The sequence below is a fragment of the Lissotriton helveticus genome, chromosome 3_2, assembly GCF_964261635.1.
Source record: "Lissotriton helveticus chromosome 3_2, aLisHel1.1, whole genome shotgun sequence".
Taxonomy (NCBI): domain Eukaryota; kingdom Metazoa; phylum Chordata; class Amphibia; order Caudata; family Salamandridae; genus Lissotriton; species Lissotriton helveticus.
This window is the reverse complement of record NC_136062.1, coordinates 35,157,872-35,182,792: the sequence shown is the minus strand read 5'-3', so window position 1 is coordinate 35,182,792 and position 24,921 is coordinate 35,157,872. Positions and strand designations below refer to the sequence as shown.

Sequence of the window (24,921 nt, the reverse complement as noted above, 5' to 3'; positions counted from 1 at the left end):
CTTCGGTAAATGCACCACTACGTGGCTCCTGTCTTGAGATGTACTGACGCATGTTTCAGTGTTGGACTTCAAAGAAGCTAACACCTTCTTCAGGTCACAGAGCGATGGAGAAAAAGAGAACCGTGAAGGGGCGGTTAGGGGTTGTCAAAAGAGAGGATATTAGGACACTGTTAAAAGGCAAGAAACTAAGGAGCTGATGCAAGGTCCAGGAAGGCTTAGAAACACTGCAGTTCCAACCATGTGAGTAGTAACAAAGAAATACCGACTTGGGTTTTACACAAAACATTAAAGAGGTCCTACATTATTTATTGACATTTTCAACCCGCAGTAAATTATCATGTATGCCTCTACTATTAATGTATGGCAAGGAACGTAGTTTTAAATTCATATAAATAAATAGTTTTGGCATCAGTGAAGCTTTTCGAAATTTAGAAAAATCCAAGTAAATATTTTAAGCACAGTTATTTGAATCTTGTAACTATTTTTAAGGTCATAGTTTTAAGTGTCGGTAAAAACAACATTACATCTAAAAAAAGCAGTCTTCTTCAATTTCATTTTAAAGATGCAGTAAAGTCCCAAGTACCACATTCTTTAGGAACAATACAGATGGTCAAAATTTAATTAGGCAGCATTGGATTTGTGTTAATTTGATATTACTACGGGGCATTCTCCATCAAGACATACACACTATAGCCATAAAAGACTGTTCACTTGATTTCCCCTGTAGACACAGCACAACATTTCGAAAGTAATTACAAATTAGTTCTAAGAATGCAGCGGTCCTCCCATGCTTGTCTTTCACCGGAGTCTTTTAAACTGATAGGACAGTTGCACAAGTCAATCCTAGAATTATGAACCGGTATACAAGTATGGCGCAGGAGAGAACTTTTCACTAAACAACTTACCAGACTGTCTCCGTTAACAACGAGTGCATAGTCGCAAGAGACATTTTCCGCCGACACAGCTATGACTTTTTCACCTGGATGTTTTCTGAAAAATACGTGGCCTTTTTCTCGACATATGCCTTGTCCAAATAGGGTCTCTTGTGCTTTCCTGTGGAAGACATTTATAGAACTAAATCACAGACTGACTGCCAGGGTAGGACGGGGACAAATCCATTGTTGATTTAGTGTTAAGAAAAGGTTCCTATATGACATTTTAATGTTATTTATGGTATACGTGTAAAAACAATTCAGCTTGGAAAATTAATAAAATGTCAGTATACACCTATATATAATATTATTTATTGATAGAGATAGTGTGCAAAATATATTTTAGCAAACACATGTGGTAATATATCTTATCACAAACTTGTATTGTTAGTTTAATCTACCATAAATATTAACTGCAAAGTGATACACTCTAATAAAACAATAAATTGCACAGGGAAAAGTAGGATTAGCCAGCGTGCTAGACCCTTACTGAAAAAATCCTTCCTGGCAGAAAATAATCATCCTCTGCATGTATCTATTTTGGCTCTACTATGTTTGTTTTTAGGTCGAGCCTATGCAGCGCATGCGCTTCTCTGCGAGGCATGCTGTATTAGAGTACGGACTTGAAGCTCCGCACATATTTTTCATTGGTGTGTGTCATTGTCTTTTGTAAATGTTGGCTTCTGATTTGTAAATAAGCTTGTTAATCCCTCCTTAGTACCGCCTTGTCTTCATTTGTAATTTACCATGAGGACTGGCCCTTTTACTTCTTACATGGAATGTCTTATTTAGTCTGTAAGCACTATTTTCTTTAATGAGTTTCTAGTACTGCAGGCACGACATGCTTTCCTGCAACATTCAGCACGCCATGCAGCCGGGACAATGGACGGGACCATGGCGGCCGCATCTTTGCAGTGTAATAGGTTTTGCATTTATGAGAGTTTGAGCTATTGGCATTGTAAATGACAATAGCTTAAGCTCTCACAAATGCGAGACGTATTGCTTTGCAAATATTTTTTGGGGTTGTCTCCAAGCGCCCGGCCGCACTTGCAAGTTAATAGAGGACATGCCCCTTTCTTCAGACTAGCCGCATCAAAAGAAAGGGGTGCACCGCCATTAAAATGTAAGCACTGTTTGGGGGCTTTTTCAAACAAATGCTTTTGTGGTAAAAACACCCCATAACACGCTTTGACTCTAATGACGGCCAACTCCCCTTTCTTTAGACAAGGCTCGTCTAAAGGAAGGGGCGTGGCCTCTATTCACGTGCAAGCATGGCATGGGGCGCGTGGAAACAAAAAATATTTGCAATTGAATAGGTCTCACAAATTTTGAGAATTTAAGCAATTGACAATTACAATGCCAATAGCTCAAAGTCTTGTAAATGTGAGACTTATGGCTTGCAAATACTTGTTGGTTCCTGAGGCCAATGACTCACTTCAGAGGGGGTGACACCTGAAGTACCATGCTGTTTGATGAACAGTTAAGAAGACACCAGTCTTTGAATGTATTGCTATTCTACAAACATGGTTTGCGCTCTGACTTGGTTTAAACTTTCTCCACCCACTGCGGTTATGTTTTTACAAAATAAAGGAGAACGCTACCACCCACTGGGGTTTGAATGTTTAGTATTGTGTTTCCTGAACCACCAGTACCACAATGCACTGGAGGCATGTGGGAATTAGTGATAAGACGTGCCCACTGGGGCGGGACTATAAAAGTCGGGCAGGGGTTTCATGGCACTGGTAGCTGTTCTTCTGAGATGATGGTGGCTCGTGAACAAGAGCAGAATGCTTGAAACGAGTTGAGCCAGAGTTTTTTTTTGACTGAAAGTCTATCACCGACACTGCTGCAGCCCTCACAATCCTCAGAGGGGCAACCTTTTTTGTGGGGATATATATATATATGCATTTAAATAATTCAAGACATTGAACCTACCAAGGATGTCACTAATGCTCACTGTGGGGGACTTCAACTCCCGAAATGCTCTAATGAACATTGCACTAAGCTCCGCCCCTTGAAGGCGACCTACATAAAGGCTGAAAAGCAACATGGTGAGCTATCAATGCTTGTTGTTTGCCCAAGAAGAAGAGGCGTGGAATGCCTCGAAACGCGTCGGCTTTTTAACAACAAAAAGACTGTTATTGCAACGAAGGAAAAGACTGAAATGAGGTAATATTAGACCGCGAGGTCTGGAGTGTGGGAGAGTGCCCCTTCAATGCTTCAGGGCGTTTTGTTTGTAATCAATTCTACACGGCAGCCTGGCCGTGGAAGTGAGCACCACTCGTTAACACGAAGGCTGAGGAGCGGGACGAGCCGTCTCCGCGCACCACACTTCATGCAAATTATGTCCGTTCTGTCGTTGCAGATCCTACTAAGGAATCAGAACATTGCATTTAAATAATTCAAGACATTGAACCTACCAAGGATGTCACTAATGCTCACTGTGGGGGACTTCAACTCCCGAAATGCTCTAATGAACATTGCACTAAGCTCCGCCCCTTGAAGGCGACCTACATAAAGGCTGAAAAGCAACATGGTGAGCTATCAATGCTTGTTGTTTGCCCACGAAAAAGAGGCGTGGAATGCCTCGAAACGCGTCGGCTTTTTAACAACAAAAAGACTGTTATTGCAATGAAGGAAAAGACTGCAACGAGGTAATATTAGACCGCGAGGTCTGGAGTGTGGGAGAGTGCCCCTTCAATGCTTCAGGGCGTTTTGTTTGTAATCAATTCTACACGGCAGCCTGGCCGTGGAAGTGAGCACCACTCGTTAACACGAAGGCTGAGGAGCGGGACGAGCCGTCTCCGCGCACCACACTTCATGCAAATTATGTCCGTTCTGTCGTTGCAGATCCTACTAAGGAATCAGAACATTGCATTTAAATAATTCAAGACATTGAACCTACCAAGGATGTCACTAATGCTCACTGTGGGGGACTTCAACTCCCGAAATGCTCTAATGAACATTGCACTAAGCTCCGCCCCTTGAAGGCGACCTACATAAAGGCTGAAAAGCAACATGGTGAGCTATCAATGCTTGTTGTTTGCCCAAGAAGAAGAGGCGTGGAATGCCTCGAAACGCGTCGGCTTTTTAACAACAAAAAGACTGTTATTGCAACGAAGGAAAAGACTGCAACGAGGTAATATTAGACCGCGAGGTCTGGAGTGTGGGAGAGTGCCCCTTCAATGCTTCAGGGCGTTTTGTTTGTAATCAATTCTACACGGCAGCCTGGCCGTGGAAGTGAGCACCACTCGTTAACACGAAGGCTGAGGAGCGGGACGAGCCGTCTCCGCGCACCACACTTCATGCAAATTATGTCCGTTTTGTCGTTGCAGATCCTACTAAGGAATCAGAACATTGCATTTAAATAATTCAAGACATTGAACCTACCAAGGATGTCACTAATGCTCACTGTGGGGGACTTCAACTCCCGAAATGCTCTAATGAACATTGCACTAAGCTCCGCCCCTTGAAGGCGACCTACATAAAGGCTGAAAAGCAACATGGTGAGCTATCAATGCTTGTTGTTTGCCCAAGAAGAAGAGGCGTGGAATGCCTCGAAACGCGTCGGCTTTTTAACAACAAAAAGACTGTTATTGCAACGAAGGAAAAGACTGAAATGAGGTAATATTAGACCGCGAGGTCTGGAGTGTGGGAGAGTGCCCCTTCAATGCTTCAGGGCGTTTTGTTTGTAATCAATTCTACACGGCAGCCTGGCCGTGGAAGTGAGCACCACTCGTTAACACGAAGGCTGAGGAGCGGGACGAGCCGTCTCCGCGCACCACACTTCATGCAAATTATGTCCGTTCTGTCGTTGCAGATCCTACTAAGGAATCAGAACATTGCATTTAAATAATTCAAGACATTGAACCTACCAAGGATGTCACTAATGCTCACTGTGGGGGACTTCAACTCCCGAAATGCTCTAATGAACATTGCACTAAGCTCCGCCCCTTGAAGGCGACCTACATAAAGGCTGAAAAGCAACATGGTGAGCTATCAATGCTTGTTGTTTGCCCACGAAAAAGAGGCGTGGAATGCCTCGAAACGCGTCGGCTTTTTAACAACAAAAAGACTGTTATTGCAATGAAGGAAAAGACTGCAACGAGGTAATATTAGACCGCGAGGTCTGGAGTGTGGGAGAGTGCCCCTTCAATGCTTCAGGGCGTTTTGTTTGTAATCAATTCTACACGGCAGCCTGGCCGTGGAAGTGAGCACCACTCGTTAACACGAAGGCTGAGGAGCGGGACGAGCCGTCTCCGCGCACCACACTTCATGCAAATTATGTCCGTTCTGTCGTTGCAGATCCTACTAAGGAATCAGAACATTGCATTTAAATAATTCAAGACATTGAACCTACCAAGGATGTCACTAATGCTCACTGTGGGGGACTTCAACTCCCGAAATGCTCTAATGAACATTGCACTAAGCTCCGCCCCTTGAAGGCGACCTACATAAAGGCTGAAAAGCAACATGGTGAGCTATCAATGCTTGTTGTTTGCCCAAGAAGAAGAGGCGTGGAATGCCTCGAAACGCGTCGGCTTTTTAACAACAAAAAGACTGTTATTGCAACGAAGGAAAAGACTGCAACGAGGTAATATTAGACCGCGAGGTCTGGAGTGTGGGAGAGTGCCCCTTCAATGCTTCAGGGCGTTTTGTTTGTAATCAATTCTACACGGCAGCCTGGCCGTGGAAGTGAGCACCACTCGTTAACACGAAGGCTGAGGAGCGGGACGAGCCGTCTCCGCGCACCACACTTCATGCAAATTATGTCCGTTTTGTCGTTGCAGATCCTACTAAGGAATCAGAACATTGCATTTAAATAATTCAAGACATTGAACCTACCAAGGATGTCACTAATGCTCACTGTGGGGGACTTCAACTCCCGAAATGCTCTAATGAACATTGCACTAAGCTCCGCCCCTTGAAGGCGACCTACATAAAGGCTGAAAAGCAACATGGTGAGCTATCAATGCTTGTTGTTTGCCCAAGAAGAAGAGGCGTGGAATGCCTCGAAACGCGTCGGCTTTTTAACAACAAAAAGACTGTTATTGCAACGAAGGAAAAGACTGCAACGAGGTAATATTAGACCGCGAGGTCTGGAGTGTGGGAGAGTGCCCCTTCAATGCTTCAGGGCGTTTTGTTTGTAATATATATATATATATATATATATATATATATATATATATATATATATATATAATTCAGCTGCTATAATTACCTGAGCTAACTATAACATACGTCCCCACAATTCACTGCTTATGACCTCACATATTGCATCACTCATGACATGGACAGTGACATCACTCATGACATCTCAAATGATATCTCTGATGACCTCATCAAGTGAGTGCAAGTGTGTGTAAGATTTTATGGGTGTGAAACATATATACTACTACAAAAGTTAGATTATTATACTAGTTGTACTACTAATGAGTGAAACTATCTTTAACATGTGTGATCTGAGTGGGTGTATGACACTCTGTATCAGTGTGTGACTCGGTATGTGAGTGGCTGTATGGGTGTGTGAGGGCATGCATGACTGACTGTATGAGTGAGTGGATTTCTGACTAGGGCTGTAGGTGTGTGAGTGGTTGTGTCAGTGGTTGTATGGGTGTGCGAGTGGTTGTATGGGTGTGCAAGTGGCTGTATGGGTGTGTGAGTGGCTGTATGGGTGTGTGAGTGGATATGTAAGTGGCTGCATGGGTGCATAAGTAGGTATCTGAGCAGCTGTGTTGGTGTGTGAGTAACTATGTTGGTGAGTGAGTGGGTGTGTCAGTGGCTGTATGGGCAAGTGAGTGTATGTGTGAATGACGGTGTGGGTGAGTGAGCAGGTGTCTGAATGGCTGTATGAGTGAGTAACTGTGTGTGTTAATTGCTGTATGGGTGAGTGAGTAGCTGTTTGAGTGAGTATACAGGTAAATGAGGTGGTGTGTGAGTGGTTGTATTGGAGAATGAGTGTCTCAATGACAGCTAAATAACATTTCACGTGTACATAGGTACACAATGTTGAAGAGCTGATAATGCTTATTTACACCTGTAAAGTTAATCCCTGTAGTTCTCTCCTCTTGAGGTTTGTCCTTCAACCTAGCTGTCACTCTGTTATCATGCCCATGTATTACACAGATGACCTTTTTTGAATTTATTTGTTCTCTCCTTCAAGAAGGGTATTACCCTGAGAAGCCCTGATAAGGTTCTCTATGAGAACAAAACGCGTTGACTGAAATTCTTTGTTTTTCTGTGAACCGTTTATGATATTTGATCAATAAAGAAACGTTGGATAACTTCAGAGCAAATTCCTGGACATTTCTTGCATTTCCCTCCCTGTCCTTAACAAGGCAATGGAGAAGATAAGCATATTACCGCTCATCTTTGAACAAGGTGATGGGGTTAGGATTAACTCTCAATCGCCCTTATGCAAGGAAAGTGGCAACTGGTGGCACACTACCCACTCACTTAGGTAAGGCAGCAATAAGCTTTATTTTCCAGCCTTCCCCCTCCCCCCCTTCCCTTGGCTACGTCCTCTGTAATGCTACCCCAATTCACATAGTCAATCTCCGGCACCCAAGCCCTATTTTAAAAAAAAAACATGCTAGAGGGTTTGGTGGGGTAAAACAAACTCCCAACCAATATGCAATTTTTGTTTTTAATTATTATTTCCTGAAGATTGCAAATTTAGGAAGTAATTAAGAAAGAAAAGCTTAATGGCAAATATAAGAGCAGCAGCAGCCACACAAAGGGGCTGCAGGGGGGCAAAGGGGCACTCAGGTTTAGGGGCCAGGACAGCAAGGCACACAAGGGATGTGGGGGTACAACATGAGGCTGCAGGAGGCTGGGGCACACCAATGCGGTACACAGGGCGTTGCAGAGAACATTATGGCAAATACATGGGCTGCAGGCACAAGGCTGGATGGCTCACAGACAGACCCCAGGGAGTGGGAGGCAGGAGAGGGCCAGTATGTGCTGGGTAGGGTTCAATGCAGGAACTGCAGTAGGAATGTGAGTGTACATAGGGGCTATCTCGAGTGTGGACAACAATAGGGGATGCAGAGAAGACGAAAGACATACAGAAGGGCTGCAGGGGGAGAAGGAACTCAGAGAGGGGCCGTAGGGGCAGGGCATGGTGGCACATAGGGGACACAGTGAGTATGACCATACCTAGAGATTGTAGGAGGCTCAGATCCATAGAGGAGAAGTGGGGGCACACAGGAGAGCTGCAATGTGGGGAGGGGGCCCACTGATGGGCTTCAGGGCAGACAGGGTGCATACAAAGAGACTGTGGGGCACACACACAACCAGCCTAGTAATAAATAGAGGGCAGGGTGGACAAGGACACAACCAAGGACTACAGGGAAGATCACATGCCAGCACACTCAGAATCATACATATAGATATCTATGATCATCCACCAACACACACATCATATGTACACATAACAAACATCCTACACCAATACATTACCCATTACACACCAACACATCAACCATCATCAGATGCTTTAATAGCCCCACACACACACCCACAGTCAACATAAAACACCAAGACAGCTACCACTGTACATCCAAACACCCACCATAGTAAGCACACATATTCACCATCATACAACTAAATAAAACAACTATTATCTGCCAACAAAACCAACATCAAGGTCCCACATTGCCACTATTTACAATTCAGTACCCTTTTTATAACACATTTTATTTTTATTTTCAGTACGCATGGTTAAGAAACATATGTTCCATCCAATAGTAATGTTAGCATTATCTGTTCCAAAGTTCAGTATTCATTAGTCAGTATTTACAAAGCTTCAAACAGTGTCATAGATATCAGTCGATACATTTCCATTTATGACATATTAGTTCTACCACATAATCAGCATTTAGTTATGTGTTTTATGCCATATAACTTTCCCGCAACGACCGTCCCGAAAACCCTCCACCCCCGCTTCAAGTCTAACGAACACCCAATATCCAAGAATATATCATATTCTTATAGCTCCACTACCCTTTACATTTACCTGGTTGTAATCTGTGCTAACTGGTTTGTAGTTGAGCGGGACATTACCCACTCTTGTGTCAGTGCTATGAGTGATATCTCAACCCGTGTAATCATTTGGTGCTGATAGCACTAGGCAGTTGCGCTCCTAGCCTGTGTTTTCTCATTTTAGTAGTTAGGGGAAATTGCTTATGGAGGAATCAGTATCTGATTTAAGTGCACCCAGTGCATGCTTGCGCAGTTCTATAGAGTCCTAACCTCTTTTAGAGTTCCGAAGGAGGTTGATATTTCCATATTCTGCCTTTCTTGTACACTTGCGCTTCCATTTAGCCTCCTATTTGCCTCTAGATCCTTTCCATTAAGTGTGAAGTTGTGTTTTGCGATGTTTAAGGCCAAGTGAATAAATGTAGATGTGATTTTATGTTTTGGCTGGGGTACAAAAAGAGCAAACACGTAGTGAAAGACAATACTATTTTGCTGCCCCTGATGTTGTTAATAAGTGCAATAACATTAGCCCAGTATGTAGTAATGTAGTTGCAGCTTTATACCATGTGGAACATCTCCGCTTCCATATCAGCACACCTAAGACATGCTGCATGAGTGTGTATATATAACAGAAAATAACTTAAACCTAGTAATTTTGGCGACTTTTGACTATCTAGCACTGTTACCTAGTCTGCGTCTCCAATGGTTGTGCCCACATCCTGCGGCCATTTGTCTCTCAATACATGCAAAGGGGTATTTATATCTTAACGCATAGCTCTATATGGACCCAAAACAGCTTTACATTTACCGGAGGCTGTACATATGATGTAGCATTCTTGATGCAATTTAGGTTCTCCTTGTTCCTCCCTCCATTTCCTCTTAAATGCTGCCACTACTGTGCCATAGAGCAAGAACTGTCCTGCTGGGGATTCAACGTCAGCTTGTAAGAACCTGGGCTTTTGGCTAGAATAGGATCTCTCAATGACGACCCAAGCCAAGAAAGTCGCTGCCACCTGTTTCGGACTACTAAGAAGTCTTCGGAAAATCCTAGATCGAGTGTCCATTCCTTGGTCACTTTGCGTCTGGACTATGGAAATTCGCTATTCCTAGGGGTGTCGAAATATGTGACCAACAGACTGCAGGTGGTCCAGAATGCTGCAGCAAGGCTGCTGTGCAATATACCAGCGCTGGAGTCGGCAAAAAAGCCCCTTAAAGGGCTACACTGGCTCCCGGTGGAGGTCAAATTCAAGGCTATGGTCATAACGCACAGAGCCTTACACAACAGGGGGCCAAGGAAAATCAGAGATCTGGTGTCCCCATATAGCCCAAATAGTAATTTTGAGATCAAGCTTGGAAGTACTCCTAAAACCAACAGGGGCCAGGAAAGCGAGGTGGGTTGGCAGATCCTTCTCCAACCTAGCTCCCAAACTCTTGAACTCCCTACCACGGGAATATCGGATCCTGGACAAAGAACTAGAATTTTGAAATGCAATCAAAATGTGGCTGTTCAAGCAATACCTCTAACATCGGTCCAGCCTCAACCTGCGCCCTGTCTCTTAGCGCTGGGAAGCTCTAGGGCAGCCATGCGCTCTACAAATCACATATACTAATAATAATAATAATATTAACTCCTCAAAGGCCTGTATCTCCCCGACCCTAAATAAATCTTCTAGTTTCTCAAGACCTAGCGCCACCTAGTCCATCAATCTTCTCAGGTGCCACCTTTTTGGAGGCTCAAGGAAAAAATGCAATGGGATATCTGAGAAATAAGGGGTCCTCCATTCTAGTTTTATGCAAACAGTGCAGCCAACAATGTTTGGCCACTGTCAGTTTGTTTGGGTTCCAGCAGCAGCTATTTCAATCACTTTAGTGAAGATGTGTTTGCTTCTACTAGTGTCTCTCCTCTTAACCATTGGCTAACTGCTAGCATGGTCTCTTATGGGTCTCAAATGTTACAGTATTCTTACTTTCATTCTTTTTGATGTATTACCTATATAAATCTAATTGTGACTACATTGTGGTACATAAATAACGTACTCTAAGTTATCTGTTATCCTTTCCTTAAAAGTAGTCTTTTGCCTGGCGATGTTGTATAGTCATTTTTGTAAACCATAAGCACAAGCTTCACATGACTCACATTCACAAAATACGTCCAGGCCAGTAGGTAAAGATAACTACTCTTTTGGTTGTATGGTCGGTTTAAAAAAACCTCTTACTAAACGTTTTCCTAAAGATGCAGTTTTCATTATACGTGATACTCGGTTGAGGTCCTACATACTCCTCAAAGTGTTTATCATGTTATAACACATTCAAATCCTTCTTTAAACTTCTCCTTATCTCTCAGTGTACTTCATTATATTCAATGATGAATCCTCACTGCGAGTCACTCTGTCTTCCTTTTCTTTCTCGTTACAAAAATGTTGTCACCAAACTTGCACACTAGATCATCATTTCTTTTCTTCATTCTTGCTCGTTTGTATCAATCATGTAGTACTACTTTGGGATTCCCTTTGCTATGAATCTTCCAATAGAATGACATCAGAAGAGCAGATTCTTCGTCCTTTGTGTATTGGCATGTATTATGTTAATGCTTTTGGGTAACCACTGTTACTATGCAATATGGAGATGCTCAAAGCTTCTTTTCTAAAACTTTTTTGTACATAATTCCCCTGTTTAATGTATACATTGTCATCTAAAAGGCAATATGTGTTGACCTAGAGTTGCTGGTAAATTTAATTTTGTAGGTTTTTATGCTCAGTCTCTGTATGTACTTCTTATCCTAACTCGAAAATAAATCACTGATGAATCTCATCCACAGTATTATATGACCCATAAGTTCATTGTACTCCTCTGACCATGCAACCTCCTTTACTCACCAACCTCATAAACATGTTTGCATATATTATGGTGAAGGAGATTCCCATAGCAGTACCCTGCATCTGCATTGAAATCTTATCAGTGAACAGCAACATATTGTGGTTCAAACAGTATACCAGCATCTCGAGAATCAAATCTGTATGTTGACACTCAATTTAACTTCCTCTTAAAAAATAGTTACAGGCATTGATTTCCTGATTATGATTAATAGATATATACGATAGAACATCCAGCATCACAATTATATGACATGTCGCCACAAGCAATGCTTTTGACTTATGAGAGAAATTCTAATGTATCCCTGATGCAGGTTGGCAAAGATGTGCCATATTTTCATTAAAATATATCCAAATATTTTGATAGGTTTTCTAGCAATGAGCCTATGGAACAGACAATAGGTGTACCAGGGGGGCTGTGTTGATCATTATTAATTTTTGGGAGGAGGTATATGTTTCATTTTATAGGACGTGAAGCCTTCAGGTATTAGATCACCTCCATTTCCAATTGAATATCATCTTATAATATTCCTTATTGATGCACTTCAAAGGGTTGGTTTTCATGAACTAATAATGCTCAGTTAGGGCCAATTATCAATTAGCTTCCTTCTAATGCAGGGCTCGGTCCAATAATATAATATTTTCACATTTATCTTAAGCTTTTATTAGCAACGATTCATCATTGCTCAGTGCAGTTAATTCGTGTCATTCCTTCCAAGCCAAATTATTTCTGCAATAGTGTTTTGATTTGCCTCTTAAATAATTAATGTCAGCAACCACTAATTTATGGAATACATCAGCGTAATTGTTGGGTGGTTACTGTGGACTAAATGCTCTCTATATATCCACTTGGAGCTGGTATATGCGTTTCAAATCCCAGTCTTTCACAAATGTCCCCTTTTGTTTTTTCCCCATTACAATTTTAATACCTTCACCTTCATTTATCGGGGTTTTGCAGTGCCATAAGACCAGTGATATCAGCCAATCTACATTCAGAAACATTATCTTGTACATTACTACTGGGTGATTTCAGGTGTCTCATTTCAAAATATTTGTGCAGTTTCAATTTACATATCATTCTATTGACTTTCTTCATAATGTTGTCAAAGTTCAGGGCAGACGCTCGGACCACGATTTAAGACCGTAACTTGAATTGGTGTTAACCTGATGGAGGACATATAAATGACCTCAGACTTAGCCTAAAATTGCCTATTACAGTGCTCACATTCGTGAAAATGTCTGATGACCTCCGCTTCTGCATTCCCTCGAAGTCCTGCATTTACACTTCCTCAGCTTTGACTTTTAGCTCCTTCCTCTCTGCCTTAGTATAATTTGTACAATCATCATTTCCTCTAAAAAAGAAAAAGAATGTCTTTCACTCTGACCTTCATCTGTAGGGAAACCAAGATCAGAGCTAATTTCTGCTTCACTGATGTTCACATTTTTACTCAAGACCATGGCGATGTTCTCCTTTGTTCTTTGGACCTCTCTGTCTCACATCTCCTGCTCAAGTTTCTCGAGAATTTTTACATCTTTTACAGAATATTTCTTTACATGCTCTTCTTCTGTAAACATTTACGTCCTCATTTATATCTCTTTGTAGCTCCATCTTATGTTTGGCATGCTTGACAAAACTTCTCATTAATTTAATGGAACTTTGCTCAGTTTCCTCTTGCCATTCGTCTGGGAGGTCCGGGTCCATGTCCTTATATGTAGGCATTAACATTATTCTTAATACCCTAGGGACCCTAATAGATTCAATATATTTAGTAAGAGAGGTCATTTCCCACCAGTTCTTCAATTTGAGAATTCTAGCTTTCCTAATTCCTTTCTAATTTGAATGCCCATTTTATTCCCTTTACTTCCACAAATCCCTTGATCCAATGACTGTTTGATCTCAATAGATTTATTCGGTTTTTACAAAACAACTGATAAGTCAGAACAAAATTAAAGTAAGTTAAAAACCACTCAATGAGCATCATATAAAAGTCTTCTTTTTTCGTTAATGTTTATTGATTTTTGTTTTAACATACCTAAACAACAGAGCAGATGAGAATGTACATGAGTTTAAGTACAACATTTAGTACAGAGTTACCCATTCGTAGTATAAATGCAGATAGCGACGAAGAATTATGAGACTGCTGTACAATTGTTTTACAATAAAAACATTATGAAATAAAGAACGACTTTGCTTATTAACAGTATATGCCCTAATCATTTGTTGAATGGACCCTTTGTATAAGTTACCCGTACGTGTGTGATTCATGTTGGTGTACTGTGTTGTGGATTACCTGTTGAATATGCTGGTGTTTATGCGAGAGGAGAGACTCAGCTATGGCTTGCTTTGCCAGGAAAGGGGAATAAGACTTCTGGCCTATGATTTCTGTGGGTGAACGTGGGGAAGGGTATGCAGGGCCTGGCGGCAGAGCGACCGAACACAGCAGCCATAGTAGGGGCCAGTTAATGGAGAGTTCTGCAGTGGAATGTGACCATGGGGGGTTAGTTCTGCATTAAAATGATGTTGTGTTTGTTTTGGTGGACTTTCGATTCTATGTACTTTATGTACTTTTGTCAGTCTGGGGGGCCAGAGTCTGAAGCACATATATGCGCTGTGTCCAGTAGCTGTGAATGTTCTGCAATCAGCTCTTTTCTAAGATATGCAAACCATGTGTGTGTGCATGAGGGTAGGCTTGGACTTCAATGACATTACCAATTTACGTTTGGCTAATCCAAGCGCCTAATCCAGAAATGTATTGATATTTTTTCTCCTAATAGTACATTTGGTGATTCCCAGCACCGAGTGTAGCCCATTTGCTGCCACTGAGGTCTCACTGGCTTCTGATAAAGTAGTTTCCACCCGATTCCAATTTCCATTATGTTTTAATGTTCGGGCTGTCCAACACCATGTGTAGGGATGTGGCTTCTGTGCTCTGACAGCGGGGGCTGATGTCAGGGGAGCCCTCATACATCCTCCCTTGTCTATGTGGGGTTAAGTAGGTATGATGAAGATAATTAACTTGTGGGAATTTGATTTGAGTGTTGATTGATTTTATTTTTGGATATGACAGACCTTGCGCCCATTGTCTATCTGTTAATGTGGTTTCAAGTGCTGTGTCCCAGTAGTCCCTTGGGGGGCCATAAGGGTAGCAGTATCTGGTTTGACTGAGCTATATAGAATAGTGATTGCTCTCCTACCCATGCCATGTGTCAGGAGCGTTTGGAGTATGTCAGAGGTTTCTGGCTCAGCTTGCCCAGTACCCCAAGTCTGGAATAACTGCTGTGTTAGTGATGCGTATAGTAGGAATGATCCGGAGGATATTCCAATATCATCTATAAGTGTTGTAAATTCACAGAGTGTGGACTCAACAAATAGGCACCCCCAGGTTGTGAATCCTGCATTGTGCCATTCTGCCATTTCTGGATGATGAAAACCTACTTGCGAGTTGGGGAGCACCCCTATAGGCAGGTCTGGGGAATAGGGCAGGGTGACCTTACATATCTGGTCCAGCAGCTGCGTGTTGTGGAGATTAAAATGTTGTCAGGGTGCTTTGGGATCATCACGTTCGATCCACCCAGCCACTTCGGTAGTGTCATCTGACTATTATGTGGTGACCACTGCCCCAGTTCAGAGATATAATCATTCGCTAGCCATCTCATCGGCCATTGCAGCTGAGCAGCCACATAGTATTTCTCGTAATTAGGTGCCCCTAATCCCTGCTCTTTAATTGGAGCGTAGAGTTACGTAATGGCTACTCAAGCTCTAGACCTGACCCAAACTAAGGATGTTAGGATTGATTTCAGTTCCCGAAAGAGTTTGTTCGGTAGTGGGAATGGTAGTGTTGCGAAGCGCTATAATAGGCGAGGAAGTAGTAGCATTTTGGATATAGCTCTGCGTCCCATTGGGAAGAGAGGTAGCGCGTCCACAATGACATGGAGGCCTGGTGATTGTCCTCCCCAAGTTGCCTTCTATAATGTCTGCTTGCGGGTGATATAGTGGCACACCTAATTATTCAAAGGAGTCATATGTTCGGGTAAGAGGTGCCTGCTGAAGAGCCATCTGTTGCTCCAAGGATTGGGGGACCATTGGGAACAGGAAGGGCTTTTCCCAATTTACTTTCAGACCAGAGGCACGCCCAATAGATTCCACTAGTGCCATCAGGTCATCTAATACTGCGTGTTGTTCACGATGTAGAGCAATGTGTCATCCGCATATAATGAGATTATATGCCATTGAGTATGTATTTTGATGCCCCAGTCCATTGCACAGTTTTGCAGTGCGCATGCCAGGGGTTCCATCGCAAGGGCAAAAATATTAGGTGAGAGGGGCTAGCCTTGTCTGGTGCCGCCTCGATGTGGAAAGGGTTTGAGATATAGTGGCCAGTTTTTTCCAGATCCGTAGTGCACTATATAACAATCTAATCCATTGCAAGAACTTGGGGCAAATGCCATACCTTGCTAGTACCATACTGAGATATCCCCAGTCATGTGTGTCGAATGCCTTCTCTATGTCGAAGGAGGCTTCCATGTCAGTTCTCCCGATATGCGTGCCCAGTCTCGTAATCAGAAAAAGAGCCACAAATTGAGGCTGGTATTTCTGGCAGGTATGAATCCGTTTTGGTCTGAATATACCAATAATTGTGTGACCTCCGTTAGTCTATTGGCTAGAGCCCTGCCCAGTATTTTGTAATCTGCATTCAGTAATGACAATGGGTGGTAGGAGGGATGTGTAGTACTGTTGAAAGGCTAAATTTATCCCAGCTTGTGTATTGACTAAGTGACACTCCGAGTTATATATGGTGGTAATTGGTGTGTGAGTCATGTCTATCTTTAGTAGCCAGGCCAATGTCCTGCCGGCCTTGTCTCCCTCTGCATGCTTTTTCACCAGGTATCTTTTATACTCCAATGCACATAACTTGTCTAGTGTTTCTTTATGGGATAAACAGATTTGGGCTAATTTGGGTGCAACCTGTAGGTCCGTAGGTAGCTGCTGTTCGTGACTCTATATTTCCTCCTCCAGACCCTCTAGCTCCTTTGTAAGTGTCATGCGTGCCCAATATATTGTTTTAATCATGTGTCCCGGTAAGACCACTTTGAAGGCGTCCCACTCCATACCGACGTTGGAGGCCGTACCTTCATTTTCTGAGAAATACATTGTAAAAGATAGTGTTAGCGAGTCGCACAGTGGTGCATCTGCGAGCGCTTCTGAGGGAAGCCACCAAGTCGGGCTCCTGGATCGGATTGGTGTGCATGTCAGTCACATTTGTAAAGGATTGTGGCCCGTATGTGTACGGAGGAGGTATTTGGTATGTGATATCGTTGGTAGGACTTCTGGTGAGCAATATATCAGATCTATTCTAGTATGCAGGTCGTGGAGTTCGGAGTGGTAAGAGTATTCACTAAGTATGGGGTGTAATTCGTGCCATGCATCATATAAGTATGTCCTGGAAGACCAGGCCCGTAACTGATGTGAGAGGGTGATAGATTGAGCACCCTAAACTGGTTGGCGTGAGAGGCCTAGTGCAATGTTGGAGGTGCAATTGAAGTCCCCACCCCAGTGCGTGGGTACAGTAAGGATTTTGCAATAACGCCAGTGTGAGTGTTTGCAGATACCGGGCTTGACCTGAATTTGGGACATATAGTGATATCAGCGCTATTGGGCGACCATTAAGTATCCCCCTAAAATTGTATAACATCCATTCTGATCGGTGTGGGTGGATTGTATCTCAAGTGGTGTCCCCAGTGCCACCCATATTAAGGTTTGCCTACCCGATGGCATTTAGCGCAGCTTACCAACCCACGCACATTCCAAGTTAAAAGTGTAATATTAAATACCCATGCAGCCATTTGTACAAAATGATGGTGTAAGGACCCATGTCCCTCCTCTGCAGTAGTGTGTCCACTAGAGGTGTGCTAGTGTATGTTTACTGCTCGACATAAGAATAATAGAGTCCGTTCATGGTGGCAGAGTTTGTGTTTGGGCAATGGTTAAGCATTATAACTAATAACATTCCCCAACTCCCGCTCCTAGGCCTTTGCGCCAACGGGCAGGCACTCATGGACACTAAGCTACAATACGAAACTGTGTAAGCGTACATAAATATAAGAAACTTTAAATGACATATAGTAAAGAGCAACGAATACTAGGCCCATAACAGCCACACAATGTGAGTGGTAAGAAGGGGCAAGGTCTACAAGATAACCTTATTGTGCCCACCTGCATAAGTTCCATAGCTGGGTCCCAACATGGCCTACATGAGTGCGCTTAAGCGGGGGGTCGGGCACCTGCCCCGGGCAGCACTCACAGTTACATAAAGCAACAGCATACCTGTTTAAGTTTTGTTACATGAGATTATCTGCAATCTGAGATGTGACTTCTGGACCATCTGCTTCCACAGCTGCCCTTTGAGAGTCTGTCAAAGAGGTGGTGCCCTCCGGTGGGTTGTCATCAGATTCAGACCCTGAGGATGTGGCGGATTGAAGTGCTGCCTGTCGTTCGGCATTCTTCACCGCTTTTGCTCTTTCCTTCTCTGCTTGCACCTTGGTGGGGCCCTGTGGGTGGCGCCTGGAATGCTGCCATGGCGCCTTTGCCTCTGCCATTGTCCCTGGGATATGGAGGTCAAATCTTTAGCGGTCAACAGGCCATTTTGTTCCATCAAGTTCCATACGGCCTCTGGTGCAGTGCAAAAGGTGATCTTGCCACCACGTTGAATCCTCAGGGTAGCCGGGAATTGCAGTGCGTATTTTACATTGTGTTCTCGTAGGCTTTTCTTTATTGTGAGGAAGGAGGACCTGCGTTGGTGTACCACCGGGGTATAGTCTGGATAAATGTGGATCGTGGCATTTTTGATTTTCCAAGGTCCGCGTGCTCTTGTGACCTGCAGGATGTGGCCCCTGTTGTGGTAATTGAATAGGCGGGCCACCACCGGACACAGTGGAGCCCGTGGGCGGGGAGGACCCCCAGGTAATCTTTGGGGCCCTTTCCACTGAGACAAACTTGGATTACCTGCCTTGTCTACAAACCACTTCCCCAGGTACAGTTCCATACTTTGGACTTCTGCACACTCTGAGAGGCCCACTATGCAGACGTTGTTTCCCCGTGATCTACCTTCCTGGTCCTTCCCTCTGTCACGCAAATATTCCACCTCTTTTTGCAATGACTTCAGTTGTTCCTCCGTCCCCTGTCTTTCTTTGCTCTTCCAGATAATACAGAATACCATTCCCACACGGTGGCTCAAACACGACAATGCAATAGACACAACACAAAACTTTATAAAATGAAACACATCAAAGACTGGAGTTTTATTTATACAATGCTCTCTAACAGAAAGTTTTTCCCTGATGTCAAATGAACAACATTCAAGTGTATATCCATATATCCATACTAATATTATAAAGAGAGAGCCCAAACCTTTGAGGCGGGTAATCTCAGTAACCACAGCACCAATCACAACACCCACTACAGTGTTAGAAAGGGCAGTTGCAGCAGAAAGACATAGGCTATGCAGACGGCCACCATATTTATTTATTTATTTATTTATTTTTTGAAGAGTTTTATATAGCGCGAACTTGACCCGAACAGAATCAGGTATCAGAGCCCTTTACATAGCACCAGTTACATTACATGAGGACACACAGTCATTTTTGTTAGGCACGGGGAGATTAAATGATTTGCCCAGAATCACAGGATGTTTGGCGTAGTTACCAAGACTCGAACCCAGATCCCCAGGTCTGAGGTCGAGCGCCTTAGCCGTTAGGCCAACTCCTCTATACATTTCAAAGGTAAAAGAACTGTGCCAGCAAAGTAGTCCCTTGTAGGCGTGTCTGCGTTGTGGTGTGGGCTGGGGGCGTGACTAACGCTGGGGGCGCGTGGTACGGCCATCACATCGTGGGCTGTGTGTGTGTGCTGGGGCGTGACAAACGCTAGGGGCGTGACAACGCTGGGGCGTGTGTCCGCCCTTCATGCCATGTGAGTCGTACATACAAGCGCCAATTACATTGCTGCGCAGCATCAAGGGGCCCGCTGGGGGCATGACATGCTGGGGGCGTGTGTCCGTCCTTTATGCCATGTGAACGCAACTGCGCCGCATCAAGGGGCACGCTGGGGGCGTGAGAAACGCTGGGGGCATGTGCTATGTTCCGCCCTTCATGCCATGTGGGTCGTACATTAATCAGAAGATCGTCTGCTGTGGCCGTGTGCTGGGGGCGTGACAAATGCATTCACCTGGAGGCCTGGCAAGTAACGTTACTGCAGCCTCTCCTGTGCGCTGTTACTGAACTCTCTCATACAACGAAATTACACGCGCCTGCTACCATCAACCAGGGCTCTAGCCGGGCTCGGGCGGTGGATCAGTACACTAATTACACGCGCCTGATAACATCAACCAGGGCTGCAGCTGGGCCTCAAGCGGGGGAACACACGCCTGCTAACATCAAACAGGCCTGCATCTGGGCCTCAAGCGGGGGAACACGCAAATGAGCGTGTCTGCGGGGACAATTACTGCAGCCTCTCCTACTCGCTGTCACTCAACTCTCTCATTAAACGGATTTACCCGCGGCTGATAACTCTCTCATTCAACGACATTACATGCGCCTGCTAACATCAACCAGGGCTGTAGCCGGGCTCAGGCGGCGGATTACTACACCAATTACACGCGCCTGCTAACATCAACCAGGGCTGCAGCTGGACCTTCTCCGTCCCTATTCTAATGAAACAAAAAATGGTGTCTACCGTAATATTTTAAAATAAATTGCCCTTGCCAAATACACACATTCTATTTCATACCCGGACAACGTCGGGACGGGCTGCTAGTAGATATATATATATATGTATATGCAAGCAATATTAACACACTTTGCAAATGCAACCGTTAAATGCATAGATAATTATAAACACAATCAGCAAATAATACTGGACGTCCTGCAAGAAATCAGAAAGATATATACACAAAATACATCAGATGATTACTTTGGATGTGTACCCAGACTCACTCACACATCACGAAGTCAATACTCAAAGAAAACACCTCAGATGCCTATAGCCTCTGGAAACTGAAGGTGTACACTGATACTCACACATCACAATGACTGTTATAGCCACTGGATTCTGAATATGCATTCAAACAGCCACACATCACAATGGCAACAATCAGAAACAAATCACCTCACCGGTTGCAAACACTACATCTTAGCCCACTCCAGATTGGGGGATTCAGAGCTGGGGTTAAGAGCCTCAGCAAACCGGGGTTCTGATGTACCAATGTAGATGCATCGATCCCCATTCGAACTCCAAAACAATCCTGGTCTCTAAGTCAACAAACCTCAGATTTATAGTCTCAAAACATACTAGAAAGTTTGAGAGGCCTTCCTTCTGCGCCAAGAAAACTTACTTGAATTGGCCACCTTCCATGCAAGCATTCCAAGGCAAAGGACCTCTCACGTTCCTTCTGCATTCTCACATGTTCCAGACTTTATCTTAATGTAGCTTACGAAAGTCTCTGACGGTACATTCAACAATCTCCTCTCCAAAAACAAACAACCTTGAACGTGAATAACAAACAATTTGAGCACTCTTGGGTCCTGCCTGTGCATGCAAAAAGTTCAAGCAAGACAGAGTCAGAATTTGAGATGCCATGAGGGCATGTCAAAGCGAATAGTAAGAACTTCATAATACTTCCCAATGTACAACACTATGCACCTTTGTGCACCACTGCTCATAACACTGCTCTTTGGGACCAAAAAGAACATTCCACATCTCTCTCGTTCATGTTTTTCAATGCACATCCCACACGTTCTGTTCCTGGCAAGGCTGTTATAATCTGTGACAGCTCCCACTTTAAGACTACAAGATTATACAGAAGAAATCTGCAGAGGAAAAAAGCATATGCAGGACATACATTCATGCTAGGGTGAAGTAAAACAACAAAAGTCAACTAAAATGATGAAGTCAAAGGTCAAACCATAGGAGTGCGTCTAGCACTATAGTCCCCCTAACTGTGGGTCTCAGTGATGCCAAGGTTGATTCTGAGTTTTCCACCCGTTCCATTAGGCATTTTTGATCTTCTTGCAAGAGTCCCATCTCTATACAAAGTGAGTTGATTTTGGGGTAGATTTGATGTCTAATATGGCTGCCATGGTTGCATCGAAGCGATCTGCATGATCAGGGGAAATGGTCCCTGGCGTTGTCCTACTATGGGAATTGTCTTAGATGATCTGTCCGCTGAGTCAGACGTAGTTCTCACTTGCACCTGAGGCTTCTCCGATTTAGTTCTGCCCATCTTAGTTGTAGGGAGGAAGGAGGAGGGGAGGGTCAGAAAGGAGGGCAATCGGTTAGTGTTGAGGCATTGTGTCTTCAGGGCACTGCAGGTCTGTTATATGCAGTATCAGTCGAGTGCCCTTTTATTCCAGAGAGGTGAGGGGAGGACGACTGTGTCAGGCTGCTACTTCAGACTGTAGATCACCAGGTCTGTTATATATCTTTATTGCTTACAGCTGGGGGCCAACTGTCCCCAAACCTAGACCAGGTCCACCTCTCCTCCTGGAACAGCCCCTTCCCCCTGTTCGGTGTGGGCAGCATGTTGCGCACGCTTCTACCACACAGACAGAGAACAAAATTTCTCCTAAGCGATTAGAGGCAATGGTGTTGTGTCTTGGGGCATATTGCGTTGTGACAGCTCCAGCATTACAGAGCGCAGGCCTGCTTCATAGCACTAGTTGACTGCTCCCAAGGGCAGCCCCAACGAGACCACAACGCTGTTCATCAGAGTTCTGGGCGGCTCCTTCAATACGGGGCCCAGGCCTGCCGTGATGTGTTGCTTGTTCTTGGGAATCTGGGCAGCTACTTTGATAGAGCTCAGGCCTGCCACAACGTGTCGGTGGTTGTCTGAGCTCTGAGCAGGTCCTACAGTTCCGAGGCCCGATCTACAGCAGCGCGCTGCCGGCATACAGGGCCCCAAACGGCACCTCCAGCACAGAGCCCCACCCTGCAGCAGAGCGCCGAAGATTATCAGAGTCCCGGACGGGTTCCACAGTTAAGGACCCAGTTGCTAAATAATGGTAGCTATCGGACTCCCGGGTGGCTCCCTACGAACAGGGTCCAGGACAGCCGTAATGCTTGTAGACTTGTAGTCTCGGGTTGCTCCTACTGTGCTGGGCCCCAGCTAGTGACTTATGGAGTCCTGGGCGGCTCCCACAGCTCAGGGCCCAGGAATACCTCAGTGTGGTGCTCAATCCTGGGGGTCGCAGTCTGCTGCCCCGGTGTGGGGCGTGGGTCCGCTGCGACATGCTATCGGTTCTTAGGGGCGTGGGCAGCTCCTACCGCTCATGGCTCAGGCCTGCAACAGCGCGCTATTGATTCACGGGGCCTGTGGAGTAGTTTTACTAATACAGGGCCTAGGTGTGCCGCAAAATGGTGCCAGTACTTTGGAATTCTCTGCATGTCCTTCCGTACAGGAGACAGACATGCCGCAAAATGCCGCCAGTTTACGACTGCTCCTGGCGTCCACGGGACATCAGCGGTGGCTGCACACCTCCCGGGACAGTTGACTCCCTGCTTACCATTGGGGGCTCTTCTGCATCTGCACCGACAGCGGACATGCTCCCCGCATCCTCTGTCCCCGACACGCGGTTCCGGTATCGCATGGTGAGGGTGGCCAAAGCAGTGTGCATCCCAGCTCCGGGCGTTTCAAGACTCCTCGATCAAGCCTCACAGTCAGGTCCCGAGTAAGCAGTGTGGGCCTGCTCCGCTCGTCACCCCCTTCGACTACTGCAAATTATTCCGGTCAGGCCACTGGTAGCTCAGTGCTAGCCGCCCGTGTGGGTGGGACCTTGACATGCACGGAGAATCAGGATTTTTCGGTGGGTCGAGACGGGGCAGTTTAGAACACAACTTTTCTGGTCGCCATCCTGGCCACGCCTCTGCTTCATATAAAAGACTTATAATGGTACAGTTCATCAAATACATCCCCCAAGGTTACAGAATTGATAATAAGGACTATGACACAAACAAATAAGTTCATATATAAAGGTCTTGTCAATCCACAGTGGCTACAGTTAAACCTCATAGATTAATCACAACTGGATCTGAGCCTGACCACATACCTTAAAAAACTGGGGACATATAGTTCTGAGTTGCTAGAAAGCATTTGTAGTAAAATTAAAAGGGCACTAACCTGCCTAAAAGTTGCCTTTTTAAAAATAGGAATGATGTAGGACTTTCTTGGCACCTCATAAAAGCTACAAAACATTTTTAAAAATGCATCATATCCTGTGGAGACTTGCGATCGCAGCCACAGGGTGAGAGGCTCTGACCCTTATGCACCTCACACGGATGGGTCAGAAGATAATGAAAAAGATCCGAGCGAAACCTGGTCAACAAAAACTGATCATGGCTGCTTTTAATTCATAAAAGGTAAGGATCAGTCGATGGCACGGTTTTCATTAAAGAATGTCTATGGATGCTGAGCTTCCTCAGCTCCACTTTTCCACTGTCCAAGCGCCGCTTTTAAAAAAAGTTCTCCTTCAACCAACACAGGTCCCTCCTACAGTTTTTTTCTAGGTTGGTAAATAGGTCAGCCCTTCCCAAGCTCATAAAGCATTCCCTGACATACTTAAACCAGGGGATACAATAACAGTAGTCAAGAAAAAGGCAATCACTTAAGATTTCCTTGCTTAAAGCAATTCCCTTCCTAAACCACCTTTTCATCCATAGTGATAGGGGGCGGTACGACAAAACATCAGAAAGAAAAAACGTCCATGGTTCTTCATGGGCTAAGAAGGTAGAGATGCTCTGTGGTAAATATAATAACTGTCTTAGGAAGATGTTTTTAACGGTTTGTAGTTCCTCATGCTCAATATAACCCCAGATCTTGCTGCCATTAGCCCCCTTAGTAATACCCTAGGCCTTATAAATGTGCAAAAGGGCCCGAAAGGTCTATTGCCCAGGCTAGAGGCAAAGTTAAAAACAGCTGCGTTGGTCCTAATGAGGTCCCCTTTCTTCTTATTAAAGAGAGGACGTCAATTCAGGGTGGCCTCAAACACTACCCACAGGTATGAGAAGACGTCAGTCTTAGGGACCGGCGTGGGCCCCACCACAAACGTGTACGTTTTACTTGGACGGGAACCCACTTGTACTACAAAAG

General features: G+C 44.5%; 1 protein-coding gene across 6 annotated transcripts in view; it reads right to left on the bottom strand.

Annotated features, from left to right (window-relative positions):
- The window catches only part of ATP8B4 (ATPase phospholipid transporting 8B4 (putative)), a 4,589,528-nt gene that overhangs the window by 1,750,165 nt on the left and 2,814,442 nt on the right, over positions 1 to 24,921 (bottom strand). For all 6 annotated transcript variants that reach the window (XR_013609828.1, XR_013609825.1, XR_013609826.1 and 3 more), the window contains one exon: positions 906 to 1,053. Coding sequence is in view for 2 of the 6 variants with exons in the window: in XM_078684774.1 (XP_078540900.1) it covers positions 906 to 1,053 (148 nt within the window). In the remaining 4 variants the exon portion in view is untranslated. The remainder of the gene's footprint in view (positions 1 to 905; positions 1,054 to 24,921) is intronic.